Source organism: Prinia subflava, chromosome 1 (genome assembly GCF_021018805.1).
Source record: "Prinia subflava isolate CZ2003 ecotype Zambia chromosome 1, Cam_Psub_1.2, whole genome shotgun sequence".
NCBI lineage: Eukaryota > Metazoa > Chordata > Aves > Passeriformes > Cisticolidae > Prinia > Prinia subflava.
This window is the reverse complement of record NC_086247.1, coordinates 21597252-21623988: the sequence shown is the minus strand read 5'-3', so window position 1 is coordinate 21623988 and position 26737 is coordinate 21597252. Positions and strand designations below refer to the sequence as shown.

The 26737-nt window shown below is 35.2% G+C and overlaps 1 protein-coding gene across 6 annotated transcripts in view; it reads left to right on the top strand.

Annotated features, from left to right (window-relative positions):
* Window positions 1-26737, top strand: part of VPS13B (vacuolar protein sorting 13 homolog B) — a 422459-nt gene that overhangs the window by 252914 nt on the left and 142808 nt on the right. For all 6 annotated transcript variants that reach the window (XM_063390273.1, XM_063390281.1, XM_063390302.1 and 3 more), the window contains exon 31: window positions 18661-18864. In XM_063390273.1, the coding sequence (XP_063246343.1) occupies window positions 18661-18864 (204 nt within the window). The remainder of the gene's footprint in view (window positions 1-18660; window positions 18865-26737) is intronic.

Below are 26737 nucleotides of genomic sequence, written 5' to 3'. Positions count from 1 at the left end.
TTTCTGAGTTTTCTGACATTTTAAGTGATTTCCTCAGCTTCAATGACCACTCTCCTAATTTATCATCATCTGACAAATGATTTGATCTCCTCTTTCCTTCTTTAATCACCCAATTTTACTAGCTTTACTGTTTCTTATACATATCAGAGCAGAGCATGAAGTTCCTTTGCAGTGTTTTTATAGAACAATATTGAAGTTGATAGTGGGTGGTCTTTCGGTTTTGGGAAGAAGGTGACTATCTTAATCTGTTTAAGCAGGTTTCAAGATTTTCAAAGAATAAAAATTAATACTTTTTAAATTAAAATATTAAGATTCCTGTTTGGGGTTGAACTGGATCCATTTTCTAATTACAAATTCTTTGACCTAGAACAAAGCGTACTTACAGAAGCGTGGTTGAAGATATCTCTTCATTGTCTGACATGGCATTCACTGCTGTTAGACTGCTGGAGTTCTAAGTGAAATTAATTTCACCATTTTCTACGGGTTTTTTAATAAAATAATACAAAGAGTTTTGTATTATTGGGCAGGAAATACAGTCTGTATACAAGAAAAAAGGGATATTATTAACACATGATGTTTGGTCTAATGTTAGTATTTGTTTCCCCAAATATGAGAGTTCTTACAAAGTATTGGCCCTTTTTAACATGCCCATGGTGCATGGTGTTAGATAAAAAACCTGGAGCTAATACAGAATGCTTAAAAATTGAGTAGTAAAATGAGCAAACCCACACAATGTGTAGCTCATGTACTTAGGTGAAAGACTTCTTAGTAAAAATTAACAGAGGTACAAGTAGTACAATATCCAATGTAAGAGACTCTATAAAGTTAAATTGCACAAGTTTGTTGGTTACTCAAGAATTAGCATCCACAGTATTCTGTTAATCCCAACATGTCATCTTCTGTCTTTTTCCATCCTCTCTTCTCTAATTTGATGCTGCTGCTTTTAATAGAATAAAAGAAAATAAACTGTTGTCTGAACCACTGTCTTTACAGTGTTTCTGTAGTGGGGATACAGGCTTAATTTGTGGTGTCACTTTGCTTTAAACAGTCTTCTGTTTAGGCCTGAACTACAACCACATGCAATTAGTCTCACTTTTGTAGTGCTTCATGAGAAAGAAGATTTTTTCTTCTCATTTAGAAGCTGTTCTTTTGGAAAAGGCTGAGAAACATTTTCATGGCTAGAGGCTGAATAGTATTTCCAAACATCTTTTGAGTTTGTCCCATAAATTTATACATGAGAAGCTGAATGTGCTCATGTATCATTAGTAAATGCCAGTGCATGAAAGGTAAGTTTGGTATGGGCTCAGGTCATACCAAATCAACCAGACCACTTTTGGCCTGTAGGCTGAAGTGCCTCCATCCATTATGTCCTAGGAAAAAGAGCTTACGTGGGGAGAGAACTGAACTGAAAAGGGAACGTTGGAAAAACAACGTGTCTCAAACATTGGGGCACAAATACAGTTTCAGGTGATTATTGGTCTTGGAAAGAAATGTATTGACATTGTAATTTCAATTTTCCTATACCATATAAAAATTAAGACTATTTTCTCCAGTATAAAATGGACTAATTTAGTTTTGATAATATTATGTAGTAAAGAAAGATACATGCACCATAACAGCAATTTTAGGGTTCCTGAGAGAAGTATGGTGACACATTTCTCTCTGGTGACAGTAGGAAATAGCGTCTTTTTTTCAATCTCTTTTCTACTAAATTGTAGGAGTTGGTTTGTTGGTTTGAATGAATTTTCATGATTCTCTTATGCTTAAACTTCAGCTCCAGATGTATTTGTGTTCCACAAATACTACCAGGACTGTATATTGCCATCAAGAAACTGCCAGTTCTATTGATTGGAGGGTTATCAGATCATCAGAAGGCCTTGGAAAGGGATCAGGCAGCAGAATAAAGGAGGATTTGGATAAGAATGCAAGTAAGGCTGTTGCCTAGCCTGACTAAAGGGAGGGAAGAGCAGGCAATTGAAGCTGTGAAGTAGTCAGTCAGAGTAAATGAAGTTTCTGCTTAAGCAATGAAGGAGAGGACTGTATTTTTGTGGGCTTTAACTGCTGATGAAATTTTAAGAAGTGTGTATGTTGTGAGTATGAGCAGTGAGTAGCACTAGTTGTGCTAAGCTACCAGCAGAACTGGGCACTATCAATAGGGAAATGGTTGAGAAAACTTTATCACAAGACCCAGAAATTCTGGTTCTCTGACTGAAAAAATAAGAGGAAGTAGATGCATGGATATGCTTCAATATGAACCTGAAATTGAGATGATGTTTAGTTGTACTTTATTGGGATTTGCAAATGCTCTTATCTAAGTAACTGCTGATCATCCCCAACAGGGTTGTAGTTAGCAAACTGTCATGAAACAATAATTAATGGAGTTTTAGGGAGTATCCATGAAGAGATAAAGTAAAATAATGTTGAGTTGCAATAGTGTTAATGCAGAAATGAAATTGCTGATAAAGAGCTCAGAGAATAGAGGCTGTTTGGAGGCCGTTGTGTAAAGATCTTACTTCTAAAGTCAGGAATAATACTGCCAAACTATCAAGTTCTGGGAGTTTAGGTAAGCAGAATCCCAAGCTTTCCTCAGCTTGGCCAATAAAGAACCCAATTATTGTCCACGCTCTGGATTCATCATTTTTGAGATCCAAGGATTTCATTCATGTCATATATCAAAGCTTAATAGCCCAGGTCTGAGTGTTCTATGGTCATTTTCATGTGTAGATCTTTCATAGATCAAAGCATAAAGCTGTCCGTAGACTGTTTCCAATTTGTGAATGTAAATGGAAATTCTTTAGACATGCCCCTCCCCACAAAATCATTACATGTAAAGAGTTTACTCATGAAAAGGTAGCTGTAAATTTTATTATTTTTTCATTCAACTTTTTATTAATACAAGTATTTTCTAATTATAATTTTTTCCTTTTTGTAGTTTACTGTTTTTCACTGTTAACTCTCTAACATTTGCAAATACCAAAACAAAGCTATTTTCCTTATAGAACAGCTGCTGTTTATCTTTATTTCAAGGAACTCCATCTAGAACATCCCTGTAATAATCATGTAACACCCATGATTGGTTAACAAAAATCAGTTAATGAAATAAGGAGTAATAAACACTTTTCTATGTCTGTACTGATAATGCTGGAGTGAAAGGAAGGAAAAAATGATTCAAGGAATTTATGAAAGAAGCGCATACATAGCCAGCAGTCTGTGGAAATCTGTTTTTTCTTTCAAATGTGGTTTGGAAAATCAAATGCTTTTCAAAACTTTTCAACAGCACCCACATCTGTAAGCATCTTCTCTTCAGAAATATTTTGACATGTTTATATTTGAAAAACTATACCTTGAAATTATTCTTCAAAAAGCCTGGATTTTCTATAACTTTATTATGCGTAAAAGGTTTAGGTTTTAATATTTTCCTTTTCAAACCAAGTAACAGTTTAAAAACTTTTCTGTTTTTGCACAGAAGCAAAGATAACATTAGCATTAAGATAACAAAGTGTTTCCCAGAATATGGACCTAATATGCATAATTTTCTTTTAAGAGTTGATTATTTTACAAAGGTTCTATTAAGGCTTATTTTCTGTGTTACCTATTTTAGTTTTTAATACTTCACTGAGGTTTATCTGGTAGGCAAACAAGGAACTAGCTAATGCTGACCAGAATTTCTTCTTCTTTGAATAAAGGCAACAAAGATAATCAGTGAAAAAAATGAATGCACATAGATTTTTTGGAAATGTGAGCTGCTTATTAAGTTGTCTATATGTACTACAGGGAATTAGGAAAAGTATCAGCTTTCATTTATTGTAAAATCTCTACTGCAATTTTTCACAAATTTCAAAATTATTATAACTGCAGGGTTGTGTTATATAGGAAAAAAATTTAAGAAAATAAATTCTTAGTATTTTAAAAAGTATGTCTTTTATTCCATATAAGTGGTGAAATGGGATTGCATTAACATCCTTTTAAGTTCTCGTCTATCTGTTAGGAAAAAAAAAATTGTAACAGCAAGGATTTTGAAATTGCTCTAATAATTTATTTACTGAGTTTTTTCAGATTTCAAACCAGGATGATTTCATTTTTGAAGATTTTTTTTAAACAGGATTCTCTCTGTATATAATTTGAATATGCAATCTTGTTTGGTTTTGCATTTAATAATCTTTAGAATTAATCATTGTTGAATTGGGGTGTAAATCAAAATACTCATACTAAATAGCAAATTCTAAGTATTGTTCTTTGCTGTGATACTTGAACACGTGTTTTAGCATAAAGTTGTCTAAAGACCTAGGAAAATCATCTTTATCTTCTGTAAGAATCAAGTACTACTCTAGAGTAGGGCTGGGAAGTAAAGTCTTTTCCTGCTTTACATTTCTCTCTTCTTCTGTGTTTAGCAGGGAGGCAAAAAAAAAGGTCTGCTAAGACCTTTTGCCCAGTAAAATATTCATATATATGGATAGTATTACATGCAAACACCACTCCTAATTAGCATTGGCATGTTTGAGGCTATTGCAGCAGTTATTAATTTAAAGCTCTCAGTGGAAACTAATTGTAAAATAACAGCTGGAACTGGCCATGTAGTTTCAGAAATGTAGCTTGTTAATTATCTAATACCAAAAGCTGTTCAAAGCTAAATTTATATTTGGAATTCGGCTTTAAAAATGTTCAGCTTTAACTATGAAGCTTGTTTTTATTTGAAATTTCTTTGTGAGTTCTACAGGAATCTTTAACATAACTAATTTTCCTAAATACATATATTTGAAATGCATCTCCTTATAATGTAAGAGTAAAAATAAAATACATTTTTAAGAAAATAATTTTTACAACATTACTTTTCTCTTTAATTGATAAGTGAAACCATTCTGTTCTCAATACACATACCTACTTTACATTTTTTCTTTCACTTAGTAACACAGAACATGATTTGTACAATAAGTTTTAATTTCTTTGTGCAGTTCCTCATAGAAAGGAAATTGAAATATACTTCATAGAAACATTCCTAGCAAAGAGCAGTGGCATTATGTCATTTAAGCATCCATTTGTTGTTAATCAGGCCTGCATTTTTGGAAACTTTATTTAATATGTTAGGGGGAAAAGAAAAACAAGTACATATCAATAAAGAACGAATTCAAAGGAATAACCAATTAATTTAAACAGATCAAAATTGAAACAGATAGAAATGATTAAGGTATTTTTGAAGTCTAGTAAGTCTTAAATAGTGCATATATTATAAATATTTTAATATAAAAAAAAAAAAAACCAACTGTGACCTTCCTCAATGATTTATTCTTACTTTCAGCTTTGTTTTGAGGACTTAATATGCATTTTATCTGCAAAGTGCTTCCTTTCTGCTTCTGCCTTGGCTGAGGTGTTTGCACAAGTGGGTTCTTGTCTCTAGCTGCATCCCAGTCCTTCCTGTGGAGGGGTGGGGAGGAGGAATGAACTTACTTGCATGGAGATTCATGGACATGTGTTTGTGTGTGGCTAAAAGCTCTGTTTTAGAGGCAGATGGAGATTTCAAAGAGCAGCTTCATTAATCTGTTCAGACTTGATCTGGGAGACGTTGGACACTTGATCACATGTTTGGGAGGGGCTCCGGCGTTGAGGCACAGTGAGGCGAACCTCTGATCTTGGACACCTTGTGCAGGTGCCCATTCTTCAGCAGTGCAGGGCACGGCAGTGGTCTCCCCTGGCAAACAAGATGTGTGTGTGCAAGCCAGTCATGGTTAGTGCTTAACTGTCCTGGTTAATGCACCAAGCACTTGAATTTAGTGTGGTTAAGGTTGTTTCGTTATTCAAGTATCATCCATTCTATCACCTCTGCATGATTTAGAACTAAATTGGGAATGGGTTTCCATACTCCCTTTGAACTGGATTGTGTGTTCAGATCAGGAATTTCTCAGGTTGGACAGTTTAGTTGTGGACTTTAGAGCCAGACATCAGGGATGCATCTCTTCAAAATGGAGTCTACAAAGTCTATGTAGTTTGTATGATTTATTGTAGCATGTACTCCATTTCTTTGACTTACAGTGATGCCATCATTAAACAGCTTAAGGTCAGAAGTAAACAGCAGTTTTAAAGTAAAACTTCCACAAGTGCATTGCTATATCTGCTCATGAGCTATACTTCATTCTATAAAAATATTTCTCAGCTGTGTGTGATCTTAACTGCCGTATCTTCTGCAAAGTCAAGGTTAAGCTGGGGAAACACAGCAGCCTGAACTCCGAGTTTCCTTGGTCTTCTGATACTTCTTGCTGTCTCAAATAATGTTTTAACACAGTTAATTTGTATTTTCTATGTGGTATATGCAGAGCTTGCCATGTGAAATGCGTATGACCTCAATTTTGAAATCTGTAATATGTTTAGGGTGACTGAGTGGAGGAGAGATTAGGATTTCTTTCATTTGTGCTGGTCTGAAATGCTGGTTAACATGGTTTTTTTAAATTTCTATTTTTTCCCAAAAATGGGCAGTTCTGCTGTGATGAAGCCAATCAAAATAAAATCAGACAAATTGTTTGGTTTTTTTGGTTAGTTCTAATCCTTTTCAACTTCTCTTTGTATCCTGTATACATGAATTCCCCATTCTTGAACTTCTTGCCTTGATATTTCCTAGTCCTAAGATTCAAAATACTTGTTATGCATAGGGGTGTGCCTCTGGGCTGGCACATTTTGAATGAACCCTTCCGAAATCTCATGTCTCTTTCTCTTTAATCAGCACTGAAATCAAGATCAAGTCTGTAACTATTTGCTTCCCTTAACTATAATAATGGCCCTTTCTCCCATTTGAAACTATTTTCCAAACTGTTAATTCCTCCCTAAAGCAATTCTTGTTTTACCACAAGAGACAGAAGACCACAAGGGGAGAGAAAACATGTCAGGTATTTGGAGAGTTCTTTGAGAAGTCTCTCACCCTCCCATCTAAGCAAGTGATGTGCAGATCAGCCATGCCCAGTGAAGGAGCTAAAGGAGTAAAGTGTGGCCATGGGCTTCCCTGGGGCAGCCCAGAGGGCTGAATGTAATGTTAATTTTTTAAGATTACTTTATCCACAGTTGTTAGGCAGTGAGTTTTGTACCTATTTAAATTGTAAATCTAAATTTGAACTCTTTTAAGACCTACTTCTTCATGGTGTTTCTGTTTATACTTGTGTATAAGGAACAGGCTGAGGGACCTGAAAGAAATAAAAAAATGTTGGGGCCATCAGGCAATTGTTTTCAGTAAGGTTATTATCCTGAGCCTATTCATTGTATAGAGACACAAAGATTAGCCCTGGCAAAAAGGTGAATTTTATCAGCCTGGGCTTGGATCAGCTTGATCCAAGGATGATCTGGGCTTTTGGAACAGCACAGAATTTGATGCTGTGTAGTAAGAATTTTTAAATAGTTCTCAGATTCAGCATTAACATTATGAAATAGACCATAACAGTTTAAAAAGGTAAACAAGAAAAGGCACAGAGACAAAGCAAAGACACATTAAATACCACTTAAAAATCCCAGAATACCTTTCACAGTTTGCATACCAAGCGACTTATATGCAATGAAAAATTTTTCAGATAAAAGTGAGAAATAAAAGGTAATCTGAAAGATGGAGGTTTTTTTTTTATAGGAGTTGTGTTTTGTATTTCATGTTTTATGCTGTAAAGCAACATTATTGAAGGTTTTACATTTCAAGTTACATTCCTTTAATCTTTCTTTTTCCTGACAAGTAGCTTTATATTGCGCCTGTTATTTTAAAATACAGGGGGGGATGAGGGGAGGTGTTTGGGTTTCTGTTAGCATGGGAGAAAATAATCAGCTGGTTCTTAGAAATTAATGCCACCTTAAGAGCTGGAGTGGTTCTTCTGAATTACTTAAGTAATGTTCCTTTGCTTTACACAAACTTCTTACAGTTTCTTCCCAGACTTTACTTTGCTGATTCTTAACATACATTATTGAATTCATATATCAAGATTGCTTCTCTGTCTTATATATTGAAAATTAACATCTAAAGTCTTGGCTGCAGTAAATAATTTATTCTAAAAGAACTGGGGAGAGCTTCCAAAACTTGCTTTTCTATACAGTTTTCTTCCTGTTTTTGAGTAAATATAATTTCCATCAGATCTGGTTTCAAAAATGTTTTTTGGTGAAAAGTATTTTCCAATATTATATAAAGCAAATTTGTTTTCTTTGTAGCATTTTTAATTCTAGCAGGATCTCAAGGTAACTATAATGCAAGTTTTGTGCTTCTGTTACTGAGAAAAGCATATCCCGATTGTAAGGAAACATTTGTTAACTTCTGTATACAGATTGCGGTTCATTCCATAAATATTTGTGGGTTCTCTGATGTCCCTCACAGGGTTTTATCTATGACAAATTCATACCACAGTTCTTAAACTGCATTTTGGATAGAGGTTTTCTTTCTTTTGCAAAACTGTTTGCCAGTGTCTTTCATTTAATGCTTGTAAGTATTTCAACTTTGGTTTTCAATTATTTAACAAAAAGGATTATCAGAAATATACAGAATGGTAACATGTTATTTTAGTATATTTCTCTATGGGATACTCTTCCAAGCTCCCATGGCAAAATTAAATCCATGTTACTGTTATCCTGAGTAACTCAAATTTTACTGTTTAAGTGAGCATGGTTCCTAGCTCTTAACTGACTTTTCCAATATAGTTTCACTTATCTCAACCACCTTTAGTACGGTCAAAAGTCATGCTTAATGTTTGTTATGTTTAAGGTCTTACTGTGCTATTAAACCTGATTATGCTACAATAAAAAAAAAAAAAAAAGCCATGTGCAGTGGGTTTGTGTCGCATTTCAGAAGCTATTCTTCCTTTTTTTTCGTTTCTGCTTAAGAAAAAAAAAATCCCTTACTTTTTTTTTTAAAGGTTGGTTTGTTATCTTATGGGCTTTATTAGTTGTTGGACACAAGGATAAATGTACCATTCTTCAGCCTCTCAAAACATTTTTTCATGCCCACTGATAATTTTGTTGCTAGGGTTTCGGGTTTTCTCTGTGAGAAGGCAATGGCCAGCACTGGTATGTTAATGGCTAACACAAGTGCACATTGAGAGTAATAAAATACAGAGATAGAATCAGGCATCTCTGTTAACTTCAATGTAAATGATTGGCATAAATCACAGCTACTCCAGTTTTCTGGCTTGGTATTGTGTGTTCTTGAGCACTAAAAAATAACTGGGTGTGGGGGTGGTACAAATAGAACATAGGATATCTGCAAATAGTCCCTGTATTTGCAGGATAGGAACAGGAGAGGTTTGAACTCTTTCTGATAAGTTACATAAAAATTATGTAACTATTGTACAGTATTATTTAATCTTTCTATGTGACAGTTTTTCAAGAAACAGCAATAAATTTGTAGATGAGCAAATCCAGCTGTGAAGCAAATTCGAAACCTTTTAAGGTTGGAAGTGTATAAATATGTGCATATATGTATTCAAGAAAAATACAGAGGAATGCAATTCTCTGGTGTATCTTTTTTGACCCACTGTATTCAGTCAGCTTCATTGGGTGACATTTCCACGTTTTTGGCATAGTAAAAAATGCCTGATATATTACGTAACTACAAATGTTATTGAAGCTTTTTCTAAAACTAATTTTTAAAATCTACGTGTTGTATTTTTCACATATTGCAGCTCATAAGAGTGTATCCAATTATATTTACTAAACTTGACTCAAACTATAGATGATGATTTGCTGTTTCCCAAATGGGCAATGTATTTGTTAGTGTGTTTGTATCTGTGCAGTGTCCTTGCAATTGTTTTTCTTAGCTCCAGGCAGAAAAATAAAACTCTTAAGCTTTTTAATAACCACCACAATTTAAATATTTGTGCTGCATCATGGAGACACTGAGCTACCTGACACTGGAATATGTAGTCTTCATCGTCAATATTGTGAGTACACAGGGATATTTTGAGTAGATTTGCATCTTTCTTGTTTCTCTCTTTGCCCTCCTTCAAATGTGTATTTAGAAGTAAAACTCCCTTCAATATATTTTGTTGGGCATAGATTCGTACTGACTTAGGAAGTGCCAATAGTAAGTTGACAATAGTGTAACGGGGTTTTAAGGAAGAAAAAAGTGGCTGTAACACGACAGTTAATATATTTCATAATTCCTATGGAGTGAGGTTTTATATCAGGAGAGTTTTCAAGGGATATTGAAATAGACAAGGAAGTGCCAGGACGTCAGGAAAGAAGAGATAAAGGAAGGTTATTTTAATAATGTGTTATTGACATATTTTTGACAGTATCATATACAGTATTTCAAAAATAGTTCCAGCTTGCCATTATAAATATGATGAGTCTATAAGAAGAAGAAGAAAATAGAAGTAGCATCTTGAGAAACTAATGTAGTCAGTGGCAAAGATAAATGTGAATTGCCTTGGAAAGTTAAATATTCAGGTTTTAGAGTCATTTTTTATATTTTCCATGCTATAACCATTATCTATTGCAATAGACGTGCTGAAAGTATGCATTAATACACATTGTTTAGTATAAAGGAAAAGCTGCTATTTACTTATTTGCAATGTTCTTTTCTGCTTCAGATACAATTTGATTGATGTCACGATATGATTTTGATATACTGACACAGTAGCAAAAAAAAAAATCCCACATCAGCTTATGAAACACACTGAGGGCAGTTTGCCTTCCAGCCTGTTCCTTACACCAGGTTGTGCTGCACCATCTAGAGAAATTCCACACATCAAATATGAAGGCAGTGTTCACCTTGCTATTTCCAGGTGAATTTATAGAACATCTGGAAAGACTGCGATATTGTACCCCTTATCTAGATTAATCAATTAAACCAAAGTGAAATGCAGGCTGGAAACAATGGGGAAAGCACAAGATTATTTATCTTAGTCATATGATAAAGCAAGTAGACACAAAATATTTAAAAATTTGAAATGAGAAGTCCTTTGACTGCCAGACAACATTAAGTTTTGAGATAAAATTATTTCTACCACAAAATAAAAGCATTAAAGTCTTTGGTTTATATTGTATTTTGCCTTTTTTGCCAGTCCCCTCCTCAAACTTCCACTATTTAGAGAACTATATTCCACTTGTTTTTTTTCAAGGAACATTTGGCATCCAAAAATATCCTACAGACCTTCCATTGGAATTGTGCATACTTATCATTTATACAGTCTGTCAAGTGTATATTTATACAGTGCTCCCTGAATTTGGGTGAATGTTCCAAAAGTATAAAGAGATTCCTCAAACTGTCTAAACATTAAACAGTATAAAAATGAAAAACTGATTTTTAAAAGTTCAGACTTGCTCATGCTGTTATTTTTGTTGAGGAATTTAAACAATAAAATTATAGAAGTAATTAAACAGATGTCATCTAAATGCACAGCTGCAAATTCAGCTTTGTTTCATTTTACACTTTTTTTGAGAGAGATCAAAATTACTTCATGGTTTGCTAATACAGTACCTTGTGCTCATAGGGTCATGGATTTTGTGTTCCAGAAACAACTCTACAAGACAAGTGCACTGCACAAGTCCTTCAGCTTCTTTGCAGGCAATTACTGTACCACAGCCCTTGTGGCAAGGGACTACTTTTAAATGTCTGCTCATCTCACAGGATTTGCAGAGCATTTCCTGCCCATAGGACTAAGAAAGGAGGCAAAAGGCCAAATTTTTGGATGTATGTGATCTACTGCGTATGTATGTATGTGTGTATGTATGTATGTATGTATGTATGTAATTCCTTTCATGTGTTTAGTAGCTTTTATATGATCAGTGCACTGCTACCAGCCCTGACCTTGGTGCAGCCCAGTTCACTAAAATCTGGCCTTCCTAAATGGGTATCAAATGGAATTGTGGTAGCACCCACCTGGCACCACCACTGTCATTTAATAGTGTGAGGGGGTGGTGTTGGGTTTTTTCCCTCTAGATAGATACTTATTGGGTTTCAAATTAAAAATATTTAAGTAGTCACATAATTAGAATAAATAAATAGTATATCAATTAAAAAATTAGACTCGTTAATTTTTATCCATATTTTATAACTTTGCATTCTCAGAATACTCAAAATGTTTTCTATGCAATTAGTTACATTCACAAAATCATTTTGGCTTAATGCCCACAGTATAAATTAGTAGGCTGTTGAAGAGGTTTATTTTGTTGTTTAGAGATACATTCTAAGCAAGTTCAGAGAGAAGAGGACTGAAGCCTGCCTCTCCTATTTTCCTTTGGCATGTTCTGGCCTTGCAAAGAGGGAAGCACATCCTACAGGCCCATGGCAGCCCAGCCAGAGGGCTGTGCCTAGCCCCAAACCTCCTTGTGTTCAGCACAGGGAGACCTGGCAGACTCTGCTCTTCTGCACATCCCTGCATCCAGTTAGACTTGACAGCTCAGGTTCTGACTGAGGCAGTGTCAGAGGGTGCCAACCACACATGCAAAATAGGCACGAACCATTGACTTCCATTTGCCAGATATCTTCTTTTGTGTTCAAAACCAATTCTCTCTTCTCTTGCATTATGATAGCTCAATGAATGTCAGTCCCTTTATAAAATGATTTGGGATTCACTAAACACCTGTATGACTCAGTAGTTACAGTTGATCAAACTGGTCAAATGGAGGACACACAGTAGTTAGAGAAATGTGATTGTCATTTTACAGTTTTTCATCTCTGAGCAATTTGTTTAAGAACTGAGGGGTTTTTTATGTATTGTCTGTTTTTAAGAAAAAACTACAGTGTAATGGTAAGGGAAGACCTGTCTGCTTGGCAAGAAAAAGCTGTGCAGAAAAATATTAGTAAAAGAAAATAGTATATTTGGATATTTTAGAAAAAATTGGGGTATTGCTATCATTATTTTCTGTAGAAGAGTTATTGCTGCACAACTAGAGAAATCTAAAAGCAGATAGGAGGTAACTCTGTGTTTCTAACTATCCCATCTGCGTGTCTCAAATGTGACTATTTAATACCTAGCTTGGACCTATTTGAGGGAAATGTGTAGGAAGGCTTTGTTGAGGATCCTGAGTACCTCCTCTTAATGTCATTCTCTGTCAGGAGCCACAATTGTCATCTACAATAGTAGTAGATTCTGTACTGTGCTTGAAGTATCTAAAAGCTTGGCATGAATTCAAATGCCTTTTTCAAGGCTGAATTTTCTAAACATGTATTTATTTAACACATCCTTGTTCTAGACTCTGACACAGAGGAGACTAAAAGACATGTTAACAAGCAACTAAAATCTTAGTGCTCTTTTATGTGGTTAGCTGTTCTAGATCATATTGAGTGTAGATCATTTGTTCTATACATTCAGTTGTTTTTTTTTCTCACCAGGCACTTTGGCATTCATGTATTGAATTCTAGTTTAGGACACGCTTATCCATAACTGAATAATCTTTTTTGTGAATTGAAATTACTGAGTTTCCACATGGAATTCATTGTGTTACCTAATGATCTTTATAGCTGTTTGTTGTCTTATCCTCTGCTTTAGCTTTTTTAACACTTATACCAGTTCCTCTCTACTCAGTGATACTTATCTCTGTAGGTATACAGAGCAGAAAAGGGACCAGTGCCCAAGAGATAGAAGTCGGACATTTATCCAACATTAATTTGAAAAAGAGGAAAGTTACTTGTTACACTTGTATTTTTGCATCCCTGTAGCAATTGTTTCAAGTAGTCTAGTGCAATCAGAAGAAATTTTGCATATGTTTTAGTTACTAGCCTTTTTTTTCCCAACAAGTACAAGTAATGTATTTGTACAAATGTACAAGTTATCTACCTCTCAGCTGATTTATGGCTATGTACAAAAATGATAATCACTACAAATCATTATAAAGTTAGAACTTATAAGCATTGTTGACTACAAGACATATTAAGTTAGAATGCAATTAACAACTTTTTTCTTTGTATTAGGATGTGTTGTATTTGGCCACTGTGTAAATGTTAAGAAGTGGTTGGTCATTTTTATTTTGCTCACAGAGCTATCACCGATGCTTTCTTTTTGCAAGAGTCCTACACATATGAAGATGAACCCAGGTACCTTAACGACTCTGACTTATAGGACATCTGCCATGTGTTATCTTCTGTAGATAATGTTGATGTATCGGGCTGTGCAGATCACAACACTGGGGCTAATCAGACAGAATGGAGTTTTCATCGTTAAACAGATTCCTGTAATCAACAGTATCACTTGGTAATCAGAAAAGCATTAAGCCTTACTGTACTCAGTATATATTTTCATTGAATAAAACATTGCTGGTACCCAATCCAGAGTATGCTGCCAGCAGTTGTGGAGATGGGACAGTAATTGTGTTATTCTGAGGCTGAGCTGGCGAGGGGAGAAGGAGCAGCCGCCAATAAAGCCGGTCATGTGTGGCATCATTCCTGGGGAAAGAGGCAGAAACAGTGAGAATTGGAGTTTACTGCTGATGGCATTTGAAAGCCTGCTCTACTCATCCAAACTAAAATAAATTGTTTCCAACATCCTGGCAGTCATGAAACACTATTTGTTACACCACAAGGAAGTCTCCCTAAGGACAGAGTGCAGGGTGGGAAAGCAAAGGTGAGATTAACTTTGTCCTTTGTCCTCTTCTTGGCTGAGGATGTCTCCTTCTCTCTTCTTGCAACATTAGAATGTTCTTACCTGCTTCTTTTCTTTAATTTCAGCCTTAGTGCCCTGATTCCATAACTTTTCCTCTTGCCCAGTGTTGTTCTCTCCTTATCTTTCTGCTTCACATTCTTCTTTCCCTCTTCCTCACAAATAAATGTTTTTAATATCTCCAAATTTAGGCACATCCAGGACTTCCATCATGAGAAGTCATGCTGTAGGATTTTTTTTATTCTAGTACTAAGATCATTTCTCTATATGTTGTGTGATGTTGGGGAAGTTGTTTGTCTCCCAAGGACTCAAGTGTTAACTTCTCTGTGACAAAAAGACATCTATTACACCATCTATTTGGTGTAATTAAAAAAAAATAAAGAAAAAGTAGTTGCCTTTAAAAAGCTGATTCCTGTCTGAGGTTTTAATTATAGAAGCTTAGCATTCTCAAAGGTCAGTGTTCTTGTCATAAACTGAGATTCTCTCAGTTTACCATGTTTTTGTTCTGTGCCCTTCTTAACATCTGTAGCACCTCATTCCAGATGGAGTCCATTGTGTCCCTAAGAAACACTTGCTTGCACTTCCCTGTCCGGTACAATAGATTCAGTGGCTTTGTCAAGGAGGAAACATTATGGAACTGAATTGGGGAAAAGGCAGTGGAGGTGCTCTCAGACTACATCTAGCCTGGGACTTCACAAGCTTAAGCAGAAGGAGAGGGGATCCTTTTACATATGTGCCACAGGTTTTACCCCTATGAAATAGAGACATATATTTATCCAAGCTTGCTGTCTGTTTCCTTTTTAAATTAGGATAGGAAGGATGTTTTAGCACCAGGCAAAACCTTTAAAAATTGAAAATCGGGTAGATAGGTTCGTTATATCAATACCTGGAACCAGAAGTCAGTGCACACAGAGATCCAGTAAGTACTAATAAAAATTAGCTGTTGTGTGTAAAGTCTGCAAATATTTCTTAATTATTGCATAATGTATGGTCTTTAACTGCTGTTTCCTGGCTTGTTTAGCTTTTTGTAGGTCTCAGATGAGCTATAAGTGAATAAATTTAACTTCTTTACTGTGGGTCTCAGAATTATGCTTATTCAGCAGCATGTAGTAACTGGTTCAACATGAACGGCTTTTTAAAAAAACATACAAAAAGCCTGATCCAGACTAAATCAACTTAAAAAAAGAAATACTTTAAACCTGTTACATGCTTATGGTTGTCTTTGGTTGCTTGTGATCTTGCTGTATTGTTGACCAACTGCTGTATTCTGCACCACCTGCTGAAGGATTCAGGTGAGATAGTGAAGTTGTTTTCAGAAGAGGGAAGCAATTAAAATTGTAACTTCTACATCATAAAACATCAGTTATGCTGGAGATAGAGAAGTCCTGAATTTGGCTTACTCTGTTTTCCTGAATTTATTTTCTGCAAGGATTTCAAAGGGTTCAGGGTTCATACAAAGCATGTGTACTTAAGAGCAGGCCAGCTTTGCTGTGGTTTAACATACCTTCATCCTTCTAGGAAGTATACAACTGAAAAATTGGAGGCATACTTAGGAAAATTGTTGATACAGAAAACCAGAAATGAGTGCTTATGTAAATCCCTGTATGTACATGGCTGATATGAGAAATTAGAAGTGAGGGTTTGTGTAAATGCTTTTATATATATATTACTTACTTGGGAAAAGGCTACATTTTGATCCTTGTATAAAACTGGCATGATGCACTTTCTGAAAGCCATCATGAGCTTCATCAAAACATCAAACCATTAATTACTAATATTTGTATTTTACGTGTATGTGTAAAATACGTGTTTCTTGAAATGAGTTATCTATAAAACAGTTTGCTTGCATTTCAAAAGTGTATCTGAAGGATCGGAAGAGTTTTGTATTATATATAGGAGATTGTTAGCTGGAGGAACAGAATGCAAATGTGAATTTTTATATCAGCACGAAAATATTGGAAGTATTCAGCTATAATATCCCAAAGTACACTGAAAAAAAGATGGTAGTGGACAAATGTTATACCAGCAACACAATACGTGAGTACCTTGTGTTTAAATAATAGCCTTGTAAATTTTGCTGCACCTAAAATTTTTTGCCAAAGAGTGATTTTGTTGTGGTTTAGGTTTAAATAAGTAAATTTGTGAGGGTAAGAAAACCATTGTCACAGTGGAGAGTTTCAGATTAGTGCATCCAGACACATTGTGCTCAAGGAATTTGGTTCACAAGGTCATGGTTATGCTGAATGAGTATAAGGAATATCTAGGTGAGCCTATTGCAGGTTATCAAGCTGCTCATAAAAGAGGAAATGAGAAATGCTCACTGTGAGGAACAGTGAGAGAGCAATCCATTACCCATGTGAAATTAGTATCCTATTCTGTTTTATATACATAAGCAGATTTCCAAAAATATGTAATTTGGTGCTTTATTTTAAGTAGTATTTCACAAAAAAGATATCTAGTATTTACTTGTATTAGACAAAGTACAAAAATAGACATTGGGTCATACAATAATCTGCTGTGGTGGGGTTTAAAAAAAACCAAATACTGCATTCATATTGATGAAATAATGCTTTAGAAAGAATAATAAAAGGCACAGTGGTTGTGGTTAGGTCTCTGTGTGTGGAAAGTTGACAAACACATTCTTAAGTTTTAAGAAACCACATTTAATTTTGAAATGCCACTACTGACATAACAGATTTTCAGAGTGTTTCTGCTAAGCACTTAAGAAAGTTATAGGGACTACTGAACAATGCCATCACACTGGCTCACCAGGAATGACTTGATCAGAATGGATTTCCTGTCATGCCTCTGTGGGTACATATGATTAATTACTTAATTTTCTTGATTGCTAACATACTCCACTGGGGACAGTGGCAGAGCATTAGCAGTTTCAACTGTTATTTGGATTTGGGCAGCACTGGGGTTGCACTTTGAAAGAGATTGCATACCTATAGTTTCCATACCTGTACTCTTGAGTTTGCAGTTTGGGATATGCTACTTTAATAGTTATTTATGTTTCGATTATTAGCATCAAATTAACACAAATTGCAGAATTATTAACTTCTCTGTGAAGATAGCAGCTATATACTAAATCATTTTGGCCTAAGACAACAACCTTGAACAGAACAGTAGATTGAATGTCATATGCAAATAAGAAGCTTCAAGGCAGATGTATGAAATCAATAAAAATAGACTATAATTTGTGATCATTGTTTGAAGGGAAAAAAAGTTCAGATCCCCTTGCTCCCTTAATTTGAAAAACAATATAATGGTGATTTTTTTATTATAAAATCAAATAAGCAGTGCATAGAAGGCTGTATTGTTCCCAATATCAAAAGGGCAAGATAATTTTTTTAGTATTTCCTAGTGCTCTTGAGCAGAAGACAAATGGCAGTAGGAGACTCCTCTGTCACAGGTAAAGCTGAATTATCTCAGCAGCCCCCACTCATTTAATGGCTCTTGAAGGTTGTGTTAAAGTTGAGTCTGCCTGTTTCCAAAATTCAGCTCAGGACTGAAATACTTTGTAAAATCTAATGCAGCAGACTTCAAAGGAATCCACAAGACATGTAGTTCACTTGAAAATACTTGTTCCTCACTTGTTAGAAGAACTTTATTTAAAAAGCTCTGTGCTGAAATACAGTGGTAAAAAGATTGAATTGTTTTTCCATCATCTTGGAATGTTATTTTTAACTTTTATTCTTTGATGAATTTGAACAGTGGGACAGTTGGTTGTACTGATGTGTAGCTGTTCTTTTTGAGGACTTAAATATGACATCCTTTATCCATTCAGTAGATATGAATCAGTCCTACTTCCCCACAAGGCTGCTTGTATGGATCTGATTGGAAGTGCAGTGAAGTCAATCCATTGATCTCGTATCAACTTCGGTACATCTGGCTAAATTTAGAAATATATTCATTTGCAGATCTCCCATTGCATTCCATAGGAAAGAGGCAGATGGGTGTTTCTTAAGATTTGAAATGAAAATAATGCTTAGTGTAGACAAACATGGCAAAATTGATACCTTCATTTTGTTAATTTGGATCTTAAAGAATATCTGATTGGTCTGATTTTGACCTTTAGTGATTCCTTTTCCTTTTTTTGACATTACAGAAGAGCACTAAATCTAGGAATTCTTCGAGACCCTGGATCAGAGGTTGAGGACAGACAATATCAAATAGATCTTCAATCTATCAACATTGGTACTGCTTACTGGAATCAGTTGAAACCAGAGAAGGAAAATGGAAAAGGAGGAGTTTTGACGGAGACTGAGAGAAATTCTCAAAATCCAGCACTTGAATGGAACATGGCCAGTAGGTAAGGATTTTTTAAAAAACTTACTCTTTTCTGCAATTACATAGCACAAACACTGCAGAGAGCATGCACAGTATACCTGGATCAAATGATTCCATATTGATTTTGCTTTACATTACAAACACATTTCCCTGGAGCTTTGGATTACACATTTGAAATGTGTTTTACTCTTGTTACACTGTAGTTACTGTCTAGTTACTGTGTACCTGTGCTTCCATTATCAGCTCTTTTCCAAGTGATCTACTGCCTGTCCATAAAAATAACTCCAGGGCTAAGACTTCACCTTGTCAGTCTCTATAAGCAATGGGAGGTTCTGTCTTGGGGGTTTTTTGGGGTTTTTTTGTGCAGGGTGTGTTTTTTTGGTGGTGGTGGTGTGTTTTTTTCATTTTTTTCTAAACTTCTTTTGTTTGTATTTTTACAAAGCTTGAGTAAAACCAGTTTAGACGTTTCTAAATTAGAGAGGGGTAAAGTAGAACATTTCCTATTGATTCTGAACTGGTTTTTGCACTTCTATAACTAAAACCAGATGGATTTTGAGAATGAGATATTTCAGCTAAGTCTCCTTTATTGGGTATTGTATATGTGCACACAAAGCCCCACCCTCTGGTTAAACGTGGTTGAAAGACAAAGCATGCATACACTTGACTACTATTTTAAATTTTGAAGTTTTGAAATATAAAACTGGGGGGGGGGGGGGGTTAATTGGTTATTTGTGAAGAATTTAAATGTTTATTTTAGTTTTAATATACTTTTTATACTTAAAAATTCATATAAGTAGTTTAAAACTAAATTCTTACAGACTATGTAGCAGATTTCAGTTTTCAAACTGTCAGGAATAAGGTCTGATAGCCCAGAGCAAGTTTTCAAAAGTAATTTTTTTGATTTAGAAGCATTTCTGGTAGTAAATGCCCTTTTGCATATACTTTTAGCTATTTCTTTTCATATAAAAGTCCTTTCTATCCAATTCGTGCAGAAGCAATCTAATTTTTATGAAATGTGTGCATAATTTTATGGTTCTTAAGATATGATTCCTGTCTAAATTTAGAAATGAGTTCCTAAAAGTGATATAGAAAAACAGGCAGAATCATCTGGAAATAACTACTTTTGGTTTAATTTTCAGAAGAATGGGAGATGAGGAGTCATGTTTTTCTGAAAGTAAGGCCAGTTGTAGCAAAGGCTACATGAGGATGGCACACAGACTGAGCTTTGTAAGTGATGTATTGGTGCAAGGCCAAGAGGGCAGATAAACTCACTCTGGAGGAGAGCGTGCAGGAAAAAAGCAGTGATCAATAATAAATTCCAGTTTATCACTGAAAAATAGAGGGCAGTTCTAACCAAAGAAATGATAAAATGACAAGGAGTCACAGGAGTGCAGATAAAAATTTTAACACAGAAATAGACTCTGGTCTTCATTTATAAGATCACATGGTTCTTTCCTGTGTTTTAACTATTAATTTATTTAACTCATATAATTCCATAGAGTTGGTTTTTTTTTCAATTCCTAGCCTTAAAAAATGTATATGACTTTCTAGTTGGGCCTTGATGTTGGACAAGTTCCCCGTGAGGTTCTTTGTCACAGAATTCCACATCCACTGGAATATCTTGAAAAATAAGATTACATTAATCTCTAAAGGACATGCAGCCAATTTGCAACTTAAGCTAACATAGCAAAACCAGCCACTGAGAGATTGGCTTTCCTTTTCCTTGCCATTGCTGACTGAAATCCTTCTGCCAGCACATTCTGGGTCTGAGCTTTATGGTTATACATTCAGATAGGAAATTTGGTGGGATTCCTGAAAAGCTAATAGGACAGGGGAAGCAGCTGTTACAGATAGTCTTGAGTTCTCTGTTTTTTCCTCCTATAAGCTTGGACATGATTCCTCAGCAGACTTCCAAAATGAAGCTTTATTAGAATACAATTAAGTATGTTTGGTTTAAAATTGCTTTTGAATGAATCTTCTACTTGAATTTTAATTTAGAACAGTTGTAATTAAATAAATTAGGTTTTCCTTTCTGGTGTGCAATTACAGAATTTTAATTCCAGCTTGTTTTCAAGTATGAATGCTCTCTTACCCTTTTGGTTTTAAATTTTAGGTATTTACTGCAGTTTTTCCAGGATCTTTGCATTTTTGCTTTTTAGTTAGCAGTCAGTTTTGCTGTATCTAGGTTTATTTTCACTGTGGAAGTGATGTGCTGAGAACTGGAAGAACCTGCACTGAACTCTGCCCTCCATGGCACTATTCCCAGCATGTGCCAAGAGGGTGGCTGCAGGATGTTTTACATGGTGCTTACTGTTTCCAGGGTTAAGTTAAGCCTAATATTAACTGCAAATATCACAAAAACTTTGTGCTCTAATATAATTTTGATACCTATTTTGATACCTATTATGTTTTAATCTAATTTTAATCTTTTTTGATTCTAATTTTTAGAATTCTTTAAGTTTCTTAGACAAGTGTAACCTGGGAGATAATGAATGATTTTTGCTGATTTATTTTAGGGTTAATTTCTTTGTTTGGTTTTAATGTACTTCTGTTTGTTCTTACCCAGTGTTATGGTATATTAGGATCACTAGGTTTAAAGATTCTACTTTGAAATCTTTCCCTCATTTTTGTAATACTTTAATGCTATGTGGGGCAGTATAGAATCCAACCTATATCCAGGTTTTTCGTAATTGCTTTACAGAAAACTTCAGCATAGATACCAGCCATTCCTTTTCCACTCTCATTTGTAAAAGCATTACTGGATTATTTCAAAATAAAATTGCAAAATTTTGAAATAATTTATATTGTAATTTAATCTACAATTGAAAATTGGCCTAGTTTTAAAAATTTGCATGGAAACCAAACAATTGTAAGTAAGAGATCTATGGATATCACACAAAAAAGTATCTGAAGGCTTTGGACATAATTTATCATTCAAATGCTTTAGCAGTCTTTACTCTGAAAGTAAATCCTTTGAATTTTCACTCCACTTTTTCTGGAGTTCAGTTCTTCTAATACTTAATATGTTAAAGGGTTGATTCGCACCCCCCAACCTTTACATTGCAGTTTGGAAAGCAAGCTGTCATCCTCGAAGCTGTTGAATACTTGCAGGTGTTTAGTGTGAGATTCGTGGAGAGGGGCGATAGTGAAATGCTGGTGTGATCCCTCCTGTGTCCCTGCAGGTCACCCCAGGGAGAGTGGGGGAATTCTGCTAGGGTGGATGCAGTCTGCAGAAAAAACTGTCTGGATACTGTGCTGTACTGAGGATCAGGGATCATAACTCTTTCCGCTATGAAATGTTTATACTTCACCATAGATGTTATAAAAAGCTCCCTAATGGTGTAATATATAAAAAGAATACTGGAAACAGTCAGACAGTTCTAATAAGGTTATGTACAAATGAAACCTGTCCACATTTATTCCCTTTACCAAACAGCATGTGGGGAGCTGGGAGTACTTAACTGAAAGAAGTTTTCTTGATTGAAAACTGCTTTTTCAGCTTGCAGATCTCCTCCTCCCTCTCCCTCCGCTCAATGGAAAAAACAACAGCCCTGAAGGAAATAAAGAAATATATCCTCTCTTGAGGCCTCGCCCCCATCCCTGTGCAATCCTTCTACAGCTCTCAGCAGCAACTTCTGCTTCCTGCAGCCTGAATAAACTTTGTTTAAAAAAAATAATAATTCAGCTTAAAAGCATTACTTCTCCGTGTGGTAATGAATTGAGTGTGGCAATATACTGTGTTACAGTTTTGTCCTTGGCATGCCACCATCTGGAACAGCTCTCGTGGAGTACATCAGGGAGCCAATGATCTGTTGTACAAAACTGAACAAAATACCACTGCAAGGATCCTCAGAAAGGTTTCCTGCAGATTTTTCTTTGAATAGTTTTCATTTTCATGCTTTTTGGGGAAAGTTCTTGGCAGCTTGCCAAGTTCTAATGAGAAAGACCAGAAAAAAAATTGATTTGTACATCTTTGTGTAAGAAAGTAGGACCATTCCCCTCAAATCTTTTGGAATAAAATGCAATGCACTTTCTTTCAGTTATTTATTTTAATTCCTGTCTTTGGTGGTACCTGAAGTTGTGCTTGTATTCATACCATACAAGCCTTTCTCAATAAGGTGGGGTATTTTATTTTTTTATTAATCCACAGCAAAAAATAAATTCATTTCACTAATCCAGAACATTTCTTCCTAAGATAAAAGTTAGTTTTACTGAGGTCTCACAGTACAAAACCAGTAATTCTTTACAGCTAGGTAATGTACACTTGTTCATTTTCTAATTTTGGTTATTAGATGGTCCACTAAATGTTGCTGTGTTATTTTACTGCCTTGTTGACATGTCTTTGCAACACCTCAGAGAGCTGAAAGGATGTGAATTAGTCATTAGTAGTTAGATATCCTAATACATTCCTAATACATTTGTGTATCAGGGATTAGCTGATTTAAACAGCTCCATGGGAAGCCTGCAAGAGAAAATTCTTTCATAAGTCTCAAGTTAACATGCTGTCTTAAATAACATCTTTTGACATTTTGCATGCCTCAACAGTACTGGAGAACACTTTGACTATGTGGCCTATTTCATGCTAATATGTTTTTTACTTTTTCACATCACAAAATTGTCCATGAGGACTCATCTTTCTGTAGCTAGTAAAATTATGTGGTGCAAGTGTGCTTTTATTGTTATTCATGTATTGAATGTATACAAGTTTCTCCCTGACTTATGAATTTTTAAGTATATAAGGGCTCAAAGTCTAGATTCAATAAGGTATTATTAAGAAAAAAATACTATTAATAATAAGGTAAACACTTCCAAATTTCACATCTAGGTTATGTTTAGCTGTTACCAGCCATTTTTTCTGTTTATTTTGATAAGTGTTTTCTATGTTAGAGTCATAATAATGGGACTTAGTCTTACATGTGCATTTTCTCAGCTTATCCAGTCTTCATCATTGTGTCTCCCTAATTAGGGCAACAGCATCTCTTGGCACTCCTTCCTCTCTGCATAAACTCTGTGCTCCTGACTGGATATAATCAAATACTGATGATTTGATTTGATGTAAGCAAATGTTGTTGCTTCCATTGCAAAATTCTCTTTTTCACATTTTTTTCTCTCTTCCCAGAACATGTTTTGTTGTATTAATCATTAATGTCTTTGCTTTTGTGGTACTTCCAGAGCCCCTGTCTATCCATTTCCCTTTTTGTGTCTTCTTTCATCTGCTTTGACACCTCTGCACTGTCTGCTTGTCAGACCTCATCATGCCAGTCACCAAGACTGACACACTCAGTGTTTCAAAGAGGCACTTCCTCGCTCACACCTCTGTGTTATAAAAGTGCTTTCTGTGAACATACACGTTGTTATTGCAATGTTTTATTCCAAATCGTCAAAAAAAATTAATTGCTATGATACTGTAATATAAAAACCATGACAGGTTGCCACTGTGTGGATATTGTTACCTATGCTGCTGTTAGTGGTTCCCTTTTACTTCCTTGTTTGTGGGTGTGTTTTTCTACACTTAAATTGTAAGCCTTTGAGGACAGAGACCATTTTCCTTCTGTGTTTTTGCAATGTGGATCTGTGGTCCATAACCAGAGTTTATGTTATCGTGCAGATAAAGCCCAAATTCTGTGCTGAGGCACCTCCAAACCTTATCACAGTTGCTTAACTGCCTTGTTCCTTTGTGTTAGCATATGGTCTTTCAAATGCACTTACTTTTAAGTGTAGATGATCAACTGCTTTAACATCTCTAAAAATACTAGCTTTTCTTTTTTCCAAGACAAATATATAACAGATGCATAAATGAACCACGGAATGAATGTGCTGCAGACATAGACCCATCATTACGCTCTTCACAATCAAGTTTTTTCATAAGCTCATGTGGTGTACACCTGTGTTAAGTTAACGTTGCACTTAGGTGCAGTGTGGAAGACTCAATAATTCAAAGTGGAATTTGTTTCTTTGTTCCTTTTGTGCTCTTTCTCATATCCTCTCCCTTCACTATTTACTGTGCTCTGTTTGCCTTCTGTTTGTACTTACAATTATTTTCCTAATACTTGATTTGGCTGAGGTTCAAATTCACCCACAAGAAATTCAGTAAGTAGTAAGTAGAGCCGGACAGGGATAGCTTGTAAGGATGATTTTAAAAATAAAATAAAATGAGGCAGTAATCAATAGATAGTACCAAAAATGTCCTTTAAGATGCAGTGTGCTGGGTATCTACTAGTATAAAGTAGGAAAATTAAGAAATGGGAGTATACAGAGGCTGAAAAATAATTTGATCAGTGATTGAAGAGAGCCAGTTGAGGGTTTTGAGGTTCAACAAATAACTTGCTTTTACAGTTTCATATATTAAAATTACACTTGCTAACATTTCAAGGAACTTCAATTAGAAGTTTTCTAATATAGCTAGACAGTACAGCTGCATGTTCTTTCATAGAATTGTTCTGCTATTTAGGTCTTTCATTGTCCTGAAAAAGAAAAAAGCATTTCTTTCTTATCCTATTGAGAAGGGGAAATAGGAACAGTGTAGAAAATCATTTGCTTTAAATCTAAAATGAAGGTGATGACAGGGAGAGAAACAATTTAGAACTCCAAAATCTAAGACCATTTTCTCAGGTTGAAGATGTTCACTACTTGCTAACAAGTCTGATTTTTAATTTGAGGATATAATGAGACTAACCTTGCTCTGAAAGCCATCATTAGAGATCGAGATATAGCTGACCAAAATGTTAAAATTTTAAGGTAAGATGGTAGTTTTGTCCTCTCACTAATTGTCTTGCTCTTAAGCAAACTGCACACTTCTTATGGTAGTGTGGAGCTTCCTCAGCGGTGAGGGTCATTTGAGGCAAAAGTTTATTAGAGTTGTGCTCTGCCAATACTAACTCTGTGGCATCTGCTCTTTACTTCTGTATACTGTTGTCCTAAATAAATTTAAAAACTTTAAAGCCTATCTCCCCTGTATAATTTATATTCTCTTATAGATCACCATTCTTTCCACATGTTTTGAGGACCCTTAAAAAATTATTAGTAGAATTTGAAGCATCAAAATTGAAATAGCTGAAGCAGTAAAATGAATTCTGTATCTTCTGCAGGATGAATTTTGTATCTTTTGCAGTAGACTGAATTCCACCTCAGGATATGATATCTATTTCATTTATATCCAGCCTAACTCTTGGCTTACAAACCATCAGCATTTGAGATTGTTTGCTTTTCTACAGAATCCATTCTAGAACCATTACCACACTATGCATCTCAATGCCCCTTCTTAATCAAGAGATTTCAATACCTATTCCTCATGCAGTCAAGCAATGTCTGCATAGACAGGCATATGAGCATATTGGTTAATAACACTCACGTGGATAACTCCAGTGATGGTAGGGACTGAATCTCTATTGCATCATTCGTGTCTGGCTCACTTGGGTGATTTACGCTGATGCCTGACCTGCCTGACCTGCCTGACCTGTCTGAATTAGAGGTGGCAAAATTAGAAGTAATACAGTGCAATGTAACTAAAATGCTGGTGAAGAGTTCTACATGGATCTTTTTACTTATCTAAGGCCATGGAGTTTGTTTTTTAAACTTGCATCATTTCAGAGTTGACAATTTTCTATTTGGGAAGCATAGCAAAACTTACTTCAGACCTATAACTTTATGATGATTTTTAGAATTATCCTTGGTGAAATGCAGGTATTTGATGTTGCTAGAAACAATAATAGGTAAAAAGAATATCAAAAACTATCTTGATGGAAGGAGTCTCCCTGGAATTTGAAGTGTATCCTCTTTTAGAGGCTGAACACCATCTTGATCTCATTACATATTTTTTCTCTCATCAGAGGCTCTCAGATGGCATTTTGTGGCAATAGTTTATTTGACCTGACCCAGAAGATTCTGGCCATTTG